This window comes from Balaenoptera borealis, assembly GCF_965194805.1.
Source record: "Balaenoptera borealis genome assembly, chromosome: 10".
NCBI lineage: Eukaryota > Metazoa > Chordata > Mammalia > Artiodactyla > Balaenopteridae > Balaenoptera > Balaenoptera borealis.
In genome coordinates this window covers 87,809,177-87,826,883 of record NC_138874.1, presented here as the reverse complement: position 1 = coordinate 87,826,883, position 17,707 = coordinate 87,809,177, and the positions used below count along the sequence as shown (strand labels likewise).

Sequence of the window (17,707 nt, the reverse complement as noted above, 5' to 3'; positions counted from 1 at the left end):
ATTTATTTATTGGCTGCATTGGGTCTTTGTTGCTGTGCGCGAGCTTTCTCTAGTTGCAGCGAGCGGGGGCTACTCTTGGTTGTGGTGCACGAGCTTCTCATTGCAGTGGCTTCTCTGGTTGCAGAGCACGGGCTCTAGGCGCACAGGCTCAGTAGTTGTGGCTCACGGACTCTAGAGCGCAGGCTCAGTAGTTGTGGCACACGGGCTTAGTTGCTCCGCGGCATGTGGGATCTTCCCAGACCAGGGATCAAACCCGTGTCCCCTGCATTGGCAGGCGGATTCTTTTTTTTGTTTGTTTTTGTTTTTTTTTTTTAATTTTTTATTATTATTATTTTTTAATGCTATTCTTGTCTGCTTACATTCTTTTTATGTATGTATGTATGTATGTATGTATGTATGGCTGTGTTGGGTCTTCGTTTCTGTGCGAGGGCTTTCTCTAGTTGCGGCGAGCGGGCGCCGCTCTTCATCGCGGTGCGCGGGCCTCTCACTATCGCGGCCTCTCTTGTTGCGGAGCACAGGCTCCAGAAGCGCAGGCTCAGTAATTGTGGCTCACGGGCCGAGCTGCTCCGCGGCATGTGGGATCTTCCCAGACCAGGGCTCGAACCCGCGTCCCCTGCATTGGCAGGCAGATTCTCAACCACTGCGCCACCAGGGAAGCCCTGCAGGCGGATTCTTAACCACTGCGCCACCAGGGAAGCCCCCCATGCTTGGTTTTAGAACCAGGAAAGGCCATGCCTCTCCCCCAAGCTTGTTTTCGTCTGTGGACTTGCTGAATTGTATGCACAGCAGTCTCCACATCCTCGAGGCTGGGAGAAGCCCAGGCCCGTATGTAGCAGATGCAAAGGCTTTGTACGGTGTACTTCTCCCTCTTGTTTGATATGTCTACTCATTTTTGTCTTTTTTTTTTTTTAACTCTTCCTCTGGTTCCTGTTATCTTACTCCATTTTATAATGTATCCCTAAAACTGCCTTAATTCCTTCCTGAAACAAGGCAAAGAAGGAATCCAGACCAGCTCTGAAGGCTCTTCTGTTGGCCCAGGCCCCACGCCTGCCTTGGGGGTCCCCAAGGTCCTCGCTCCTCCAGCGTCAGCGTCTCAGCCCATCCCACTGGACCCTGAGGTCTCATCCAGGAGCAGGGCACTGTACCTGCTCTTCAGGGAGATGCGGAAGCAGACATGAACTGCTGCAACGGAGACAGATGCCGTCCTACCCTGGGATACAGCATCTCAGCCGGCACAGTCAAAATGCCCACGTGCCCACAGGGCCTGCTTTCCCGCCTCCTTGTGTGTTGGATGTTGATTCCCAGCCCCTCCTCACTTTGGGGCGGGCACTGTTTCTGCCACGCTGTCCTCTGTGCAGTGTCCTCTCAGCCCGGGGATTTCCCCACCGCTTAGCCTTGTGAGCCCCAATTCTTTGGGTGTTGGTCACCTCAAAGATTTTTTCCACCTTTGTCTCCTCTGGGGAGGATCAGGGAGGCAGGACATTAGCATTTGTTGAATGCCTACAAGGCACCACGCGCTGGAATCAGTGCTTTATATGTTGTTTTTAAAAACTTTCCATTGAAGTATAGCATATATTCAGGAAAGTGCAAATTTCTGTACACGTGTTATGCATTTTCGTATATATAACTCGCTGAATTTTCACAAAGTGAACACACCCATATAAACAGCAAGAGATCAAGAAGGAAAACATCACGGGCACCCAGAAGCGTCCTGTACCTCCTTCCAGTCATTAATCCCTCACACCAGTAACCACGATCCTGATTCCTAACAGCATAGCTTCGTTTTGCCTATTTTTGTGCTTTATTTAAATGGCACATGTGGTATCTAATCCTCACTATATAACCCAGCAAGAGGGAGCTGTGGTGAACTCTCCTTTACACGTGAGCAACCAGATTCAGAGAGGTTGAGTAACTTCCCAAGGTCACACAGGCAGTAAATGGTGGAGCTTGGAATCAAACCCAGGGTTGTCTGGCTCCAAAGCTCATGTTCTTTCCTCTATATCTTGATTCTTTCTCCTGCTGAACACCCCTGCCCCTTCCCCACTGTGTGCCTGGGCTGGGAATCTCTGAAGTTATTGGTCTTAACAACTCAAATGTTTCTGGGACAAGAGCCTTGTCTCCCCCAGTGCATCCCTGCTCAGGACTCAGCAGAATGCCTGGGGCTTCTTGGGGGCTCAGTGCATGGTGGTTGATTACAGGGAAGGCCTTGCCCGGCACTCAAATTAAGAGGGGATTGCATTCCCCCGCCTCCTTCATTTGCCCGATTGCCGTTATTGTGTTCTTGCCATGTTGTCTGGGACCTGTGCCTTCTGGTCTGTTTCCTGTTTGTCCTTGAGCCACTCACTCCTGAATGGGACTCCAGCCTCCGAGCAGCTTTCCTTGGCAGGGCTCTGTGGTTGCTTTGTGGGGTGCGTGCCTCTCCTCTGATATCTCTATTGTGGGAAATGATTGCAGTGACGCTCGGTAGCTGCATGACAAACAGCCCAGTTCACGGAAATGTTACCCAGGCTGGTTTTATGGCGCCGCGATCCAGGGCTGCTTAATGTCTCTTCCTAATGAGGTTTCTGCAACATTAACTCCGTGGGTCTAGAGGGAGGGGGGCTGGCCACAAGAGGGTGTGTGGCTTCGGGGTGGTGTGGTGGACAGGAGAGGAAGGGCATCTCTCCTGCTGATGGTGCCTGGCATGCACTGATAGCTCGGAGCAGCCCATTTTTCCTGCAAAACTCCAACCCCACCATCTATGGTGCGAGCCTCCAAAATTACCTACGGGAGTTTGGACATCAGGAGCTCCTTGGGAAAATATTGGATGTTTAACACTTTTTAAAATCTCAAGGCTTCACAGAGCATGCGTGAGCTTTAATTCCATGAATATCGTAACCACCTTAGGAGGAGAGGGGTGGAGAAGGAGAGGGGTCAGAGCTGGACCACCCAGCAATTAGTAGGGATGGTTTGAAGCCTTGGCGGCAACACAATTGTCACCTACTGTGTGCCAGACAGTCTTCGGGATACATTCACATACCTTTGTTTACCCCTCTTATAAGCTTATGTTACAGATGAGGAAACTGAGGTGCAAAGAGGCAGCCAGTTGATTCTGAGCTTGCCTTTGAACCCAGGTCTCCCGACTCCCCTCCCAGACCAGCTACTGCCCGGCCAGCGCCGCACCCTCCCCTCACTGAGGCTCCTTTGGGGGACACAGGCTTATCTGACGGCCCCAGCCGTTTATTCTAGCTGGCCTGACTCTGGCCCTCGGGAGGAGAGGAGAGGGGATCGGGGAGCACAAAGATTAACAAGGGGAACTGGCTACTTAGTGCAGCCTTAGGAGAAGACAGGGGCAGCTCCCAGGTGGGGTGCCGGTGTCTTTCCTTTGTTTTGACAACAGCAGGGCAGCAGGGCCCAAGATCAAAGGAAACTAGGCTGTGGATGGTGGGACCAGTTCCCCCTTCACCCCACCACCAGCCTGTCCTTTGATACTACTCCCTGGTCTCTTCTGCACTCTCCCCCTTACCCCGACCCAAACTTGACTTCTGGAGTTGGTGAAACAAACTCATCCACACTGAGAATCAGCCCCTGATCAGCTTTCAGTTTGCTCTCCTGGGAGCACCTGAGATACATGAATGACAAAGTCCCAGTCCCTACCTTGAGGTTGGAGCCCAGGCAGAAAGGGTTCAGGTCCTTATCACCAAATGTCTCTCAAGAACCCACCTTGAAGGTCACTTGGAGACAGGTGCACGCACATGCCACATACCCACGGAGGGTAGATCTGGGGCCCCTGAATATTGTCTCTGGGCTGGGGAGCCTGGGCAGGGAGGGGTAATTGCAGAACTAATTTCCCTCCTGGGTGGGAAGGGTAGGATTTGAGGGGAGGCTTGAAGGATAGGCAGAGACAAAGGAGGGATGGTCCTGCCAGAGCCCAGGAGCACCTTAGATGCGGGTGTGCACCCGGCATCCCAGCCCTGGGGTGCATCCTGCAGCAGGGACCTGGGGTACAGAGCAGCCCCCGGGGGCTCTGTCTCCCAGCCCCTGGCCTGGGGCCCTGAGCTGGAGCAGTGGTTTCTGTTGGCGTGGGGGAGCTGAGTGCCTCTCAGGCAGCGTCCCCCTGCCCCAACCCCAGCAGGAATGTAGGGAGGGCGGTGGTACTAATGTCGTGGCTGTCACTGCCCTGCCTCTGGTGAGCACCTCCTCTGTTCCCCAGGAAGGTGGGCAGTGGCATGCCACAGGTGACAGGTCAGAGGCTGCTCTTCCCTCTCTCCACCCAGTGGGGGTGTCTGTGTCCAAGTCTCCTCCCATCCTGCCCCCTGTGGAGTGGGAGTTGTCTCCTCTGCCCCTGGCTTTGAAAAGCTGGCGGGTACAGGGGCTGCAACCCCTTTGCTTTAGCCCTAGCTGGGGACAGGAAGAGTTTTAAGCTTCCCTCTATCAGATGCAGCACTTTTCTTTTTTAAAATTTATTTATTTATTTATTTTACTGCGCGCAGGCTTTTCTCTAGTTGCGGTGAGCGGGGGCTATTCTTCCTTGCGGTGCGCGGGCTTCTCATTGCGGTGGCTTCTCTTGTTGCGGAGCACGGGCTCTAGGCACGCGGGCTCAGTAGTTGTGGCTCACAGGCTCTAGAGCGCAGGCTCAGTAGTTGTGGTGCACGGGCTTAGTTGCTCCGGGGCATGTGGGATCTTCCCGGACCAGGCCTCGAACCTGTGTCCCCTGCATTGGCAGGCGGTTTCTTAACCACTGCGCCACCGGGGAAGTCCCAGCACTTTTCAAACTTTAATATACATATGAATCACCTGGGGGGATCTTACTAAAATGCAGATTCTGATTCAGTAGGCGGGGCTAGAAAGTTCATATTTCTAAAACTCCCAGGTGGCTCCGCTGCTGCTGGTTCAGGTGCCAGAGACGTGGGTGCTGAGTCACCAGCTGAGGGTCCTTGGGCGGCACTTAGCAGCCGCAGCAGCAGCATGAGGGAGGCTGCCCTGAGCTGGGCCCACCCGTGTGTGATTTAATCCTCCCGACCTCACTGGGAGGTAGTGCTGTTGGAAGGGGAGACCCAGGGGCTGGGAACTAACCGCCGGTCGTGCCCGAGATCACACAGCGGGCTGCTGGCAGAGCCAGCCTCCAGCCTCATCCCCCTGATTCCAAGACCTGGCTTTTTCAACCCTGAGCCTCCCTGGCCCCCCCGCCCCGAGGCCCATAAAGACAATTAGCAGTGGCAGCTGACTCTGCCAGCCCCGGCCAAGAGCACCATGCACAGCCTCAGTTAAGCCCCATGACCCCACGGTCATTCCCACTTTACTGAGGAGGAGACTGAGGCTCAAGGTGTTAGGAAACTGCCCTGAGGTCCCTCGGTGGGAGGTACGTGGCCGGCTTCAAGGCCCAAGGCCCAAGTCCTTAATCCGCTAAGGGAGCCCTGGGCGAGGTGGCCTGGAACAGTCGGGCTGCCCTGGTTTCCTCCAGCCCCATACTGGGCGAGCGCAGGGTAACCAGTCGGGCGAGGGAACAGGCCAGGTTGCCCAGAGCCTCCGTGTGGCTCGAAAGGCAGACAGAGCAGGCCCCCAGCTCTGCAGTGGGGCCGGCAGGGAGGGGCAGGAGCCCATGCTGAGTCTGCTTTGGCTGGTGCCCAGCATCCCCGCTGGACACGCCCCCTGTGCTGATCCCCTCAGGCCGGTCTGCCAGCAGGACCCAATCTGGTTAGAGCGTGAAGGGGGATTAGCAGAGAGAACATGGGGTCCCGACCTCGGCTTTCTAGCCCCTGCCTCTCCGAGCCCTGGCAGAGGCTGGAGGGATTGGCAGTGTGCAGGAGGAGGGGCGGTGCTCCTGGGGTGGTGCCCAAGCCAGGCTGTGGGCTTGCTACCCCCTTCCCTTCAGCGAAGGGGGACCCAGCTGGGGTCATTGGGGTGTCCCAGACTCCGGGGGTGGAGGTACCGGCAGCAGCTCGCATCTCAGCGCCCTTGATCTTGGGTGGTGGGATTCAGGCAGGGGGATCTTTGCCTGCAGCACCCTTACCTCAAGCCCCCCGGGTGGACCCCAGGGGCTCCAGCTCCCTGTCCTCCTGTGGGTCCTAGGAGAGTCACTTACCTTCCTCAGAGGCTCCCCCACCTCTCTGCTCGTGCTGCTGGGACCACCTCAGAGCCATGGAGGGTAATTATTGAAGTTCCATAAGGATGGGTGAAGGGAAGGGCAGGGTCGATTATAACACCGTTGGCAACAAGTGCTTCTCCCCCCAGCCCCCTTCAGAGCCCTCACTCGTTGGGTGAGTGTTAGGCAGAGCAAGTACAACCATACCCAGTGCACGGGGAAGAGGTCTGGTCTCACGAAGTTCACACAGAACCAGCCATCCTGCCCCAAGCCCCTGCTTTTCCCTCTCAGTCACATGGCCTGTCCTAACTCCTTGCTTTAATCTGGAAAATGCAGAGGGATTGGAGCAAGAGAATCATGGAAGGATCCACTTTAGTTCAGTTCAGCTAAAAATTACTGAGCCTCTGCAACGCACCAGGTGTCCAGGGACTGTCTGGAGGCAGAAATGGATGTTAACCAAAAATCAGTATTTTATAACATCCAGTACACAAATATTTCATTATAAACCTGGATTAGTGCTGAGAAGAGAAAGCGTCGGGGCCCTGGGAACCTGCAGCAGAGGGAGCCGTCAGAGGAGGTGTCTGTAGACTGAGATGTGAGGATGAATAGAAGTTACCATTCCTCCTCAAGAGTGGAGGAAGAATAGTCTCGGCAGAGGGAACGGAAGTGCAGAGGTCCTGTGGCAGGAGGGATTCGAGGCAATGAAGGAACGGCAGCACATGTGGAGTCATGGGCAGGGGTGAGAGCACCCAGTGCCTATCACATCAGAGCCTGCAAGGTAGGTACCACTTCTCACCCCCATTTTGCAGATGAGAAAACTGAGTCCAGAGAGGTTAGTGGCTCACCCAAGACCACATGATTTAAGTGGGTGAGACAGGGCTCGTTGAACCCAAGTCTCCAGGGTGACACTCAGCTGTGGGTGTTCTCCTCTATGCCCTGGCCTCTCAGTGTGTGCTTCCTGGACCAGCAGCATCTGTATCCCCTGGGAGCTTGTCGGAAATCTAGGACCTTATCCTTTCCCGTAGAATCTGTCCCCAGCCGGTCCCTTGTCTGGTTGCTGCATCCTTGCTCTCGAATCTGCTTCTCGCTGTCCTGCCTGAGGCGTCCTTCTGAGCTGCTGTCCGCCCTGTGGCTCTGTGCCCTGTGCTTCCCCCTGGCCAGGATCGGGCCACCAGCTGCTCCGGGTTTTGGTTTGTCCTTCCAGCTCCAGAGCCCTCCCTCTTCCAGGATGGCCTCTCTCAGTGTATCTCATTCTGCCCTGACACACCCCAGGCCACGCACCTCACTTCAGGGTCTCTGACAAGGTCGCCGAGGGAGAAGAATAGGGCAACATCGATCAAGTTTCAGGGAGAAAAAGGAGGCTCAGGGCCTGGGAAAATATGATGAGAAAAGTTGTAGGTGGTACATTTGAAGTTTGCATGCCAACCTGGTGAAAATGGATATGAGAAACTTTATTTCAAAGAGGTTTGGGAAAGACAAGACAGTCGTTGACCAGGTAGGGGATCAACGGGGCAAAAAAAAGAATAGCTTTGTTTGGGTTTGCCAAATGGCTGAGCAAGCACCCAAGTCCGGGGAAGGCTTTTGGCGCCCCCTAGTGAGATAACTGGAAACAACAGTCAGAACCTTAGCAAAGGGATAGGTGGACTGTGCTTAATGAAGGTGGGACAAAAGCCTGCATTTCTTTTTTTTCTTTCCTTTTTTTCTTCTTAAGAGTTTTTTTTTTTTTTTTTTTTTTAAGATTTTTAAAAATGTGGACCATTTTTTTTTTTTTTTTAATTTTTATTTTTTATTTTTATTTTTTTATTTTTGGCTGCGTTGGGTCTTCGTTTCTGTGCGAGGGCTTTCTCTAGTTGTGGCGAGCGGGGGCCACTCTTCATCGCAGTGCGCGGACCTCTCACTGTTGTAGCCTCTCTTGTTTCAGAGCACAGGCTCCAGACGCGCAGGCTCAGTAGCTGTGGCTCACGGGCCCAGTTGCTCCGCGGCATGTGGGATCTTCCCAGACCAGGGTTTGAACCTGTGTCCCCTGCATTGGCAGGCAGATTCTCAACCACTGCGCCACCAGGGAAGCCCTAAAATGTGGACCATTTTTAAAGTCTTTATTGAATTTGTTACAATACTGCTTCTGTTTTATGTTTTGGTTTTTTGGCCCCGAGTCATGTGGGATCTTAGCCCCCACCCGACCAGGGATCGAACCTGCACCCGCTGCATTTGAAGACAAAGTCTTAACCATTGGACCACCAAAGAAGTCCCCAGCATTTCTTAAATATTGCCAACTGGAGGTACTAGAACAGAAGCGTAAATATTTACATGAACTCTCTTAATCTTCTTCAAAGCCCTGCGTGGTAGATATTTTAATCCCCATATTACAAATAGGGACATTGAAGCTCTCAGGCGTGTAACTTCTGCTGTAAATGGCAGAAGCAGGAACTGAACTTAGATCCTTCCGTTGCAGAGTTCGGGCTCTCTCCACCGCCCTCTCTGCTGTCAGCACTCTGCATTTTCCTCCGCCTTCCAAGGCTCACCTGTTTCCCTCTGGTCTAGAGGCTGGCCTCTTTAAGGTCTCAAATTCAGTTTCCTTTACTCATTTTAACAGTGTGAGCACTAGCTCACTACTGTGGCCTGGCCCTGGTGGATCCACACCCACCCCTGGACCCTCATGTCAATAATTGACACTTGGTGTCCATTGGGGGCAGCGTCTTTTCTCTATAAGTTTTGGTGCCCCAGAGCCATGTCTAAAAGGCCATCAGATCACACCCCTCTCTGGTCTAACCTGTCGCCTTCTCTGGTCTGCAAGGCTTTTTCCTGCCAACACTCTCTTCCCAGCACCTCCTGTTCTCAGCTACTCCTGGATCATGCCAGGCTCGATGCCTCCTGCCTTTGACAGACCGTTCCTGCCCCTTCCTTCCCCACTTAGCTCCCGGTGTGCATCCTCATAGAATTGCTCTGCCTGAATCATACTTTGATGTGATGTTATTATAAGAAACAGACACTTGAAACCCATTTATTGTAAGGATCTAGCGTTATTGATTAGGACACACAGTCGTTTTTCATAAAGACCCCTGGAGAAATTCTTGTCTCATCTTAGTGCCAAAAACAGCTCTACTCCCGAGAAACTGGTTCTTTTGAATTTATACATATATCGGGGATGCAGTTAACTGACCAGTTTTCCCTTTTCACATCAGCTCTCAGAAAGCTTAGAACCTACCCCCTGTCCCGACCAGGCAGCTGTGTGGATCACGTGGTGCTGCATGCTTGGTGTCCGATATTGATTTGTCTTTTCTTTGCCCTACTTTTTACTCCTGCTCTCTTGCTGTTTTATAAATCCCTGTAAGTCACCTTAAAGCCTTTCTGGAACAAGGTTGGCCTAAATCAATAAACTAGTCGATACAAAGGAGAAACCTTCCTTGCAGGATTGTAGTGAGGATTAAACGGAATAATGGTTGTGAGTTGTCAGCCCAGAGTTTCCTCCCAGGCTTGGCTGAAGGGCGAACTGCTAGCTGGGGCTGAGATGAGGGTGCTGCCAGAGGTCCCCACTCCTGGGCACCCTCCATCTTTCTGAAACCTGGGAGGCTGGGGGGAGAGTGGGGAGAAGCTTCTGTCACATTAAGGGACAGACACAGGCCGGTTATAGTGAAGCCAGACACAGCGGGAATGTAGTTTTAGAGGAGAGAGAGGAGAGGCTGTGTCACAGGCTTGAGACGCCTTGCTTCAAGGAGAGACCGAGCAGGGAACAGGGGGTGTGATGGTGACAAAGCCCCTTTGGACCACAGGTGCTTGGGGCCAGTTAGGCAGCTGGGGGACAGGAGGGGCCGGGGTTTGGAGGGGAGGGAGCTCACAGAGGTTGGCTCACACTCTGTGCAGGGGGCAGGGTTTTGGGGGGTTTGCGGGGCAGGCTTTGCAAGGCTTGTATTCCCCCACTTTGCACACAAGGAAACTGGGGCTCAGGAGGGAAAGGCTGAGCCACAGATGCACAGCCAGTAGGTGGGGAACCGGGATTCGAACCTGCCTTTCTGAGGTCAGGGCCCCATGCGCTCTGCTGCAGTGCTTCTGTTTTGTTGTCTCAGCAGAAAAACCCAGGCAGAGGGGAGCGGTTCCCGCAGCTCAGGGGACAGTGCGCTGAGTGGCCCTGTGGGCTGTGTTCTCAGGTTTGAGGTGAACCCTGAAGCCTGTGGGGTGAATGGTTGAATTGAAAAGATGGAGATGGTCAAAGCCCTATGGGCCTGGCCCAGGAGGAGGGTCCGGGGTCTGCAGAACTGCCCGTCCCACGTGGGGACAGGCAGCCCTGGCCGTCTGAGGTCGCAGTTCCTCCCAGGGCTGCTGTGCGAGGGGAGGCTCTGGAACCTGACTGCCAGTTTCAGATTCTGGAGCCGCCACCCGCCAGTGTTCCCTCAGAAAAGCCGTGGAACTTCTCTGAGCCTCCCTCTCGTCCTTTGTGAAAGGGAGGCGGCAACAGTATTTGTCCCACGGTTAGTGCGAGGCTCAGGCGCGCTTGTGACGTGCTGGACGGTGCAGGCGTTGGGTGCAGGCGTTGGGGGGCGGTTGTTATCAGCACGGTGGGAAGCAAAGGGGCGTTTGTAAAAGTCCGCAGTGAGGATTGAGGGAGGGAGGAGAGGCAGCTGGACAGGTGCCTGAGGCCCAATCCTGCTGGGGAGCAGAAGCTGAGTTGCTGAGTCCCTGCAACGCCTCCTCCCTCACTTCAGGACGTTAATAATGGGGAGGTGATGGAGTCCTCCGAGGTCCCTGCCCTCCAAGCCCCAGGGCAGGGATGCAGCACGGCAGCCCCTAGGCCAGCGTGCTCAGTCCCCCGTGTGGATCCAGGCTCAGTGGCAGCCCTGCTCCCTGCAGTCCCCGAGACCATGGGATCTGCAGTCAGACCCAGCCTGGAGTTCACAACCTGGGTGGGCCGCCTACTGGCTGGGTTATCTGGGGTCCAGCTGTGCCTTCTTCTGAAGCCTCCATTCCTGATCAGTAGAACAGATCAGGAACGGTAGGTAGACTCGCCATAGGTCTCAGGGCAGCTGTGGGCCCCGTCGAGAAGCTCCTTCTTTGCTTGCTCCTTTGCAGCCCTGGACGATGCCTTGGGGGCTGAGCTGACCCCGGTGGGTCTGGTGGGCAGGCTTGGGGGCTGGCAGAGCTGATCCCTGCTGCCCCAGGCTGCACCCTCCAGCTGCAACCCCTCTGCCCAGAGAAGGGGAGGTGGCTGGGGACCGAGTTCCAGCTCCTTTATTCACTCATTCATTCATTCGACAAATGTTTACCCAGTGATCTTTGCATGCCAAGCACTGTCCCAGGTGCTGGGATACAGCTGTGTCTGGTCTGGGCATTGTCTGGCCTGCTTGACCTCCCTGACTCATCAGGGCACTCTGGAGAAACCTTTTCTGACAGTGTTCTCCCTCTGGCTTTGTCCTCGCAGGGACCTGAGTGAGAACACCATCCAAGCCATCCCCAGAAAGGCTTTTCGTGGAGCCACAGATCTCAAAAATTTGTGAGTATGGGCCTGGGAGGGAGAGGGGCTTGGGGACTGTCGGGCCACCCCTGTCAGCATCCTTATGGGTCTCTCCAAGCCCTGTGGTCCAGGCAGCCAAGGAGCTGGTCTGGGCTCTGAGATGGCTCGTGCCAGCATGGTCTTCTGGAACAGTCTGGGGCTGGAGGAAACAGGCATCCTTTGGGGGCCAGGTTGAAGGGAGTGTCATGAACTGTGGGGTGTTGGGTGATGTTCTTGTTCCATTGCAATGGACAGTCTCTGTACCCTTGCCCTCCAGTGGGTGGGGAGAGCTGGGTCTGAATGTTTTCTTGCAGGTCCATATCGTATAAGCTGCTGCAAGTCAGTTAACTTCACTGAGCCTCTATATATTGTTTTGCCAAATGGGGACATCATATTTATCTCACAAGCTTGCGCTGAGGCTTAAATGAGATATGGAAATAAATACACTTTGTTGAATGCTATTTTTTAAAATTTATTTATTTTATTTTATTTTTGGTTGCGTTGGGTCTTCGTTACTGCGCGCGGGCTTTTCTCTAGTTGCGGTGAGCAGGGGCTACTCTTCGTTGCGGTGCGCGGGCCTCTCGCTGCGGTGGCTTCTCTTGTTGCGGAACACAGGCTCTAGGCGCACAGGCTTCAGTAGTTGTGGCACGCGGGCTCAGTAGTTGTGGCTCACGGGCTCTAGAGCACAGGCTCAGTAGTCGTGGCGCACGGGCTTCGTTGCTCCGCAGCATGTGGGATCTTCCTGGACCAGGGCTCGAACCCGTGTCCCCTGCATTGGCAGGCGGACTCTTAACCACTGCGCCACCAGGGAAGCCGAATGCTCTTTAAATATAATGGTTTATTTCTATTACTCAGATTTATTCTGGTCCAGGCTTACGCCCCACCCCACCCCAGGTCTGACTGCCATAGTGATGGCAAGTGCCTGGCATGCTTGTCACTCCCTGACCCTCGTGCCTGTAGCAGACATTGGTAATTGATCACCGCATTCTTTCCCAAGGCGCCCAATCACAGCTTCAGTTTATTCTGGAAGCAGCGGTCCAGGTAGCCACTGTGAGTCGGTCTCACTTGGCACTCAGGCTGAAATCTGTTTGCCGGCTGTGGCTGCCATGGCTCCTGTGACAGACTCTGATTTTACGGCCACCAGCAAGCACCCTCTAGGTGGTCTCCAAAGTGGGGGCGGTGCCTGCTCCCCAGGAAATATGCAAGGTTGGGGAGAGGAGTATAATATAACTTATTTATACTTACTGTTTTAACTAAAAGTAGGAAAGAATTTAAGCTTTTATTAACATTTACTGTTTGGATCAACACATATGTACTGGACAAATGATTGGGGTCAGGGCTTCTTTTTTTTTAAACTAATGGAGTGGTTGATCAAAATGTCTGGACATCCCCGCTGTAGGCAACGTGCCATCCTCTCTGTAACTTTCCTTTGCTTCACAGACAGCTGGACAAGAACCAGATCAGCTGCATTGAGGAAGGAGCTTTCCGGGCTCTGAGGGGGCTGGAAGTGCTGTAAGTAAAACATAGGAAGGGAAACGGAGGCAGGAGAGCTGGCCATCACGGGCGCTGAGGCCCAGGCAGCTGGCGTTCGGGCTGGGAAGCCCCACAGGAGGCGGGAGGCCTGGGAGGTGGGTGCCAGGCCCAGGGCAGAGGCCGTGCTCTCTGCTCTCCTAGACTTGTCGCTAAGGACGGAAGGGCGTGTACTCCTGGGGTCATGCCTGTGGCAGTGTGACCCAGGCTTAAACTGCTCGTGATGAAGCCCAGGGCGAGTGGCCGTGTCTCTCTGGAGTTTCTAACACACAAGGCTGCAGTGCCTCGCCTTTCTCCCTCCGTCTGTCCAAACCCCACGCTTTCTTCCAGGCCAGCCCGAGCCTGCACCCATCCTCACCTTCTATGGACCCCCCCTCCCCTGTCCTACCAGCCTGGGGGGTCTGTGGTGCAGCTGCGTCTTCATCACAGCTCAGGGCTTTCCCTGAGGGTGGCTGTCCGGCGTAGCCCCCGGGTCCAGCCCAGGGCTGGTCACCTCGAGGGTGGACTCGAGCCGCAGTGTGAGGGAGAAGCTGTGCCCCTCCTTCCCGCGCAGCTTGCGGCTGGGCGGACGCTCAGTGACTCTGGCTTCCCTCGTTCAGGACCCTGAATAACAACAGCATCACCACCATCCCCGTGTCCAGCTTCAACCACATGCCCAGGCTGCGGACCTTGTGAGTCAGCCCGGGCCGGCCGAGAGCACAATGCCGGGCAGGGGAGGTGCCGGGGCGGAGGGGAAGGAGCTCGGCCTCCTCTGCACCCCCGGAGGCCACCTCAGGGCGGGGGCTGAGTGGAGTTGGGGGAGGGGGAGGTGATCTACAACGGAAGGACGTTGAATGTCATTTATAGTTGATGTTTTCCTGGGACAACAAATGATTTGTTTTTGTGTTTGAAGATGAGTTAAGTGATTTGGGCAGTGGGTCTACGTGAGCTCGGTGAGATGCATCTTCGCTGGGCACACTCCAGCCAAAGGGGTGCCCCCTCTCACCCGCCGAGCCCGCTGGGAGGGAAGGGGCAGCTGCTGGGAAGTTTCCCGCTGCTGCAGGTAATCCCCAAGTTGGGGCTGAGCCGCGCAGCTGACTGCGTGTAGGCCGTGCCCGGACTGAGTGGAGCGCCAGGGGCTCGGCCCCCTGCCCTGTGGGCGAAGGGGCCCCTGCTGTGCGGCCAGAGGCTGGGGTCCCAGGTGGGTCGTGAGCCACCCTGACCCCTCCCTCCCCCCGCAGCCGCCTGCACTCCAACCACCTGTTCTGCGACTGCCACCTGGCCTGGCTCTCCCAGTGGCTGAGGCAGCGGCCAACCATCGGGCTCTTCACGCAGTGCTCGGGCCCTGCCAGCCTGCGTGGCCTCAACGTGGCCGAGGTCCAGAAGAGTGAGTTCAGCTGCTCAGGTGGGTGCAGGCCCTGCTGGGGCTCCCGGCTGCCCTTCGCCTGCCCCCTGCCCCACCTCCCGTTCCCTCCCACTAACCTCCTGTCACCACGCATTAACATCTGGCCCACCCGTGACCTCCTGTCCTCATCCACGGATGGGATGAGGACATCTCAGCATCTCCTGCCCTCACCCGTGCTCTCTCCTGTCCCTACTCATTGTGTCCTGTCCTCACTATTCTCCTCCTCCTTCCCCATCCGTGGTCTCACCCATCACCTGTGTCTCCACATCACCTCTTGCCTCCACTGCATTTCCCCTCCTGTCTCCTACCCATCACTTCTTTCCTGTCCCCTACCCATTGTCCCCTTCTGTCCCATCCCTTCTACCCAATGTCTCCCTTTTGTTTCTTTGCTTCTACCCGGTGCTCCTGCCCCTCACCTCCCACCCCTCACTCCACCCACTCCTTGCCCCCTCCTGTTACCACCTCTCCCATCCCCCATTGTCTCACCCCTGCTATCTTGAAAAGTCATTAAATTGGGCCGTCTAGCCTTGGTTCGAAGTGAAATGGACTCCAGAGTCCGTACCTCCATCTTCCACCTGGGGTCCTGTGAGAGCCTCCTGCCTGGCCACCCCACTTCCTTTCTGGCCCCTCCAATCTCCATACTGCAGCCAGAAAGACCTAAAGAGACCCACAGCTTCGGGCTGGTCACTGTAGCTTTGTCCTTACCTGGCCTTCCAGTGCTCCTAGGAGAGTCCAAACCGCCCTCCAGCTCTGCGAGGCTGGACGAGGTCACCTCTGCCTCCTCTGCCTGGTGGCTTCCTCACTGTTGCGTCTCAGTCGTGCCTGCCTCTGCCCCTCCCGGGAGCGGGTGCCTCCCACCCTGGCCTCCTGGCAGGCTGTGTCCCTGCTGGTTACTTCCTCCCCGCCTTGCTGCCCCCTCCTCCTCCTCAACCTGCAGGGCCCAGGGAGCCTCCCCTGGCCCCAGAGGGAGTCCCGCATAGACTGATTGCAAAGTCCATGAAAGCATGGGTACCTGTGCTGTGTTCTCTGGCCATTTCTTAGTACTTTGCTCACACTTGACACAGAGAGATAGATGCTCAAGGAATGTTTGCTGAGTGAATGACAGGCTCACAGATCCATGACAGAGGATTAGGGGCTGCCCATTCCTCCCAAGCCGGTGGATCTGAGCCCGCCGGCCACACAGAGCTCGGCCTCCTCCCCTCAGGGTGAGGCTCGGGGGTGGGGTGGGGTGGCTGTCCCCTCCTCCTCAGCACCGGCAGCCCCCGAGACTGCGCTCGAACACCGCTGTGCTCAGGGCTGCGGTGTGTGTGAGACGTGATTCTGCAGCTCCACTGCTAGGTATGTGCACATGTTCTGCCAAGCACACGTCCAGGAACATCCAAGCAGCGTTTTTCATAATATCCCAGACTTGGAGATTGCCCAGATGTCCACCAACAGGAGATTGGATTAGCCAATGATGGCATATCCATACAATAGACTATGAGTCAGCAATAAAAAAGAACAAACTACACAACAACATGGGCAAATCTCGGAGATTTTACGTTGAGTGAAAGAAGCCAGATGCAAGGGAGCCTGCTGTCTGGTTTCCTTTATGTGAAGTCCACAAACAAGCAGAGCAAATCTTTGATGATAGATCTCAGAATAGCGGCTACCTCAGGGAAGGAGCATGAGGGAACCTTCTTGGGTGATGGAAATATTCCATGTCGAGGAGGTGGTTCTGTGGCGGTACCCACATGTGGAAGTTCAGCCAGCTATACACTTACGATGGTGCACTTGGTATAACCGATGATACCTCGGTTTTAAAAAGTGTGGGTCCCTACATCAGACACTGGGCTTCACCCTGATCTCACCACCTATGTGGTGAGATTCCATGTGCTATTAATGTTGAGGATGTGTGAATTCCGTGTGCTAGTTAATTAATGTTGAGGACTCAGTTTTCTCACCTGTGAAGTGGCCACAATGATTTCATGCTCTTTGCAGTAGGAGTCAACGAGATACTGCATGTACAACACTTATTATGGCATGTGGCACAGAGTAAGTGCTCAATTAACATGGTCCTTGTCATACTCAGGCCAGAAGTGTTGAGTGACTTGGACTAGAACCTGGAGCCTCAGAACTGAGGGTAGGATTTCTGAGCGTGCAAATCACATGCTCATGCAGCACAGTTATGTTCAGATTCAAGTTCAGCAAACAAGTACCTGCTATGTATCAGGCACCCGCAGAGTTACATCATGGTCCTTGGTGATCTCCTCTGGTTCATCCTCATCTAGAGAAACACCTTGTCCCCATCCATCAGTCCGTATCTAGGAAGGGAGGTCCTGACCCAGGGCCCCCTGAGGTCACAGCCCACTGTTTCCACAGGCCAGGGGGAGGCGGGGCACGTGCCCTCCTGCACCCTCTCCTCCGGCTCCTGCCCAGCCATGTGCACCTGTAGCAATGGCATTGTGGATTGTCGTGGCAAAGGCCTCACCGCCATCCCCGCCAACCTGCCCGAGACCATGACGGAGATGTAAGTACAGGCAGGGCAGGCGCTGGGATGCACCCCTCAGGCCAGGCCAGGCTGTGGTGGTCCAGTGAAGAGCCAGTGCAGGCGCTACCCCAAGGCTTGCCCTGAGGCCCTTCAGTGCAAACGGAGAAGACATGCTTTGCCTCAGCTGGGCCGAGTTGTCTGCCCAAGGCTGGCAACTCTGGAGGGTTGGAGAGGGGTATCCCTCTGTGGTCCATCTGTCCAGCCCAGCTGGGTGAGTCTGCTAGAATTGGTTTCTTAGGGACTTCCCTGGCGGTTCCCAGTGGTTAAGACTCCTCGCTTCCACTACAGGGGGCACGGGTTCGATCCCTGGTCGGGGAGCTAAGATCCTGCAAGCCCCGCGGTGCGGCCAGAAAAAAAAAAAAAAGAATTGGTTTCTTAGTACTAGCATCATTCGTGAGCCCCTTTCAGCCATGGCAGCCTGGGATAATGGAGCTCGAAAACCTGTCCGTTTTCTCTGCCTGTGCCAGCCCCCCTACTCCAGATGGAGGGTGGGAGCAGGGGCTGGCAGGCAAAGGGTCTGGTTTGGGCAACGGCAGGAGTGGGGTGACCTGCCCTTGTCCTTCCTCTGTGTTCTCTCTCTGCAGCCGCCTGGAGCTCAATGGGATCAAGTCCATCCCCCCTGGAGCCTTCTCTCCCTACAGAAAGCTTCGGAGGATGTGAGTGCCTCCTGCTGTTTCCTGGGGGTCAGCATGGGGCTGAGCCTGGAGCAGGCAG

The 17,707-nt window shown here is 55.1% G+C and overlaps 1 protein-coding gene across 2 annotated transcripts in view; it reads left to right on the top strand.

The window, feature by feature from the left end:
- SLIT1 (slit guidance ligand 1) overlaps positions 1-17,707 on the top strand; it is a 175,423-nt gene that overhangs the window by 102,946 nt on the left and 54,770 nt on the right. For both annotated transcript variants that reach the window (XM_082406495.1, XM_082406496.1), the window contains 6 exons: positions 11,478-11,549; positions 12,990-13,061; positions 13,679-13,750; positions 14,300-14,463; positions 16,825-16,972; positions 17,578-17,649. In XM_082406495.1, coding sequence (XP_082262621.1) covers positions 11,478-11,549; positions 12,990-13,061; positions 13,679-13,750; positions 14,300-14,463; positions 16,825-16,972; positions 17,578-17,649 — 600 coding nt within the window. The remainder of the gene's footprint in view (positions 1-11,477; positions 11,550-12,989; positions 13,062-13,678; positions 13,751-14,299; positions 14,464-16,824; positions 16,973-17,577; positions 17,650-17,707) is intronic.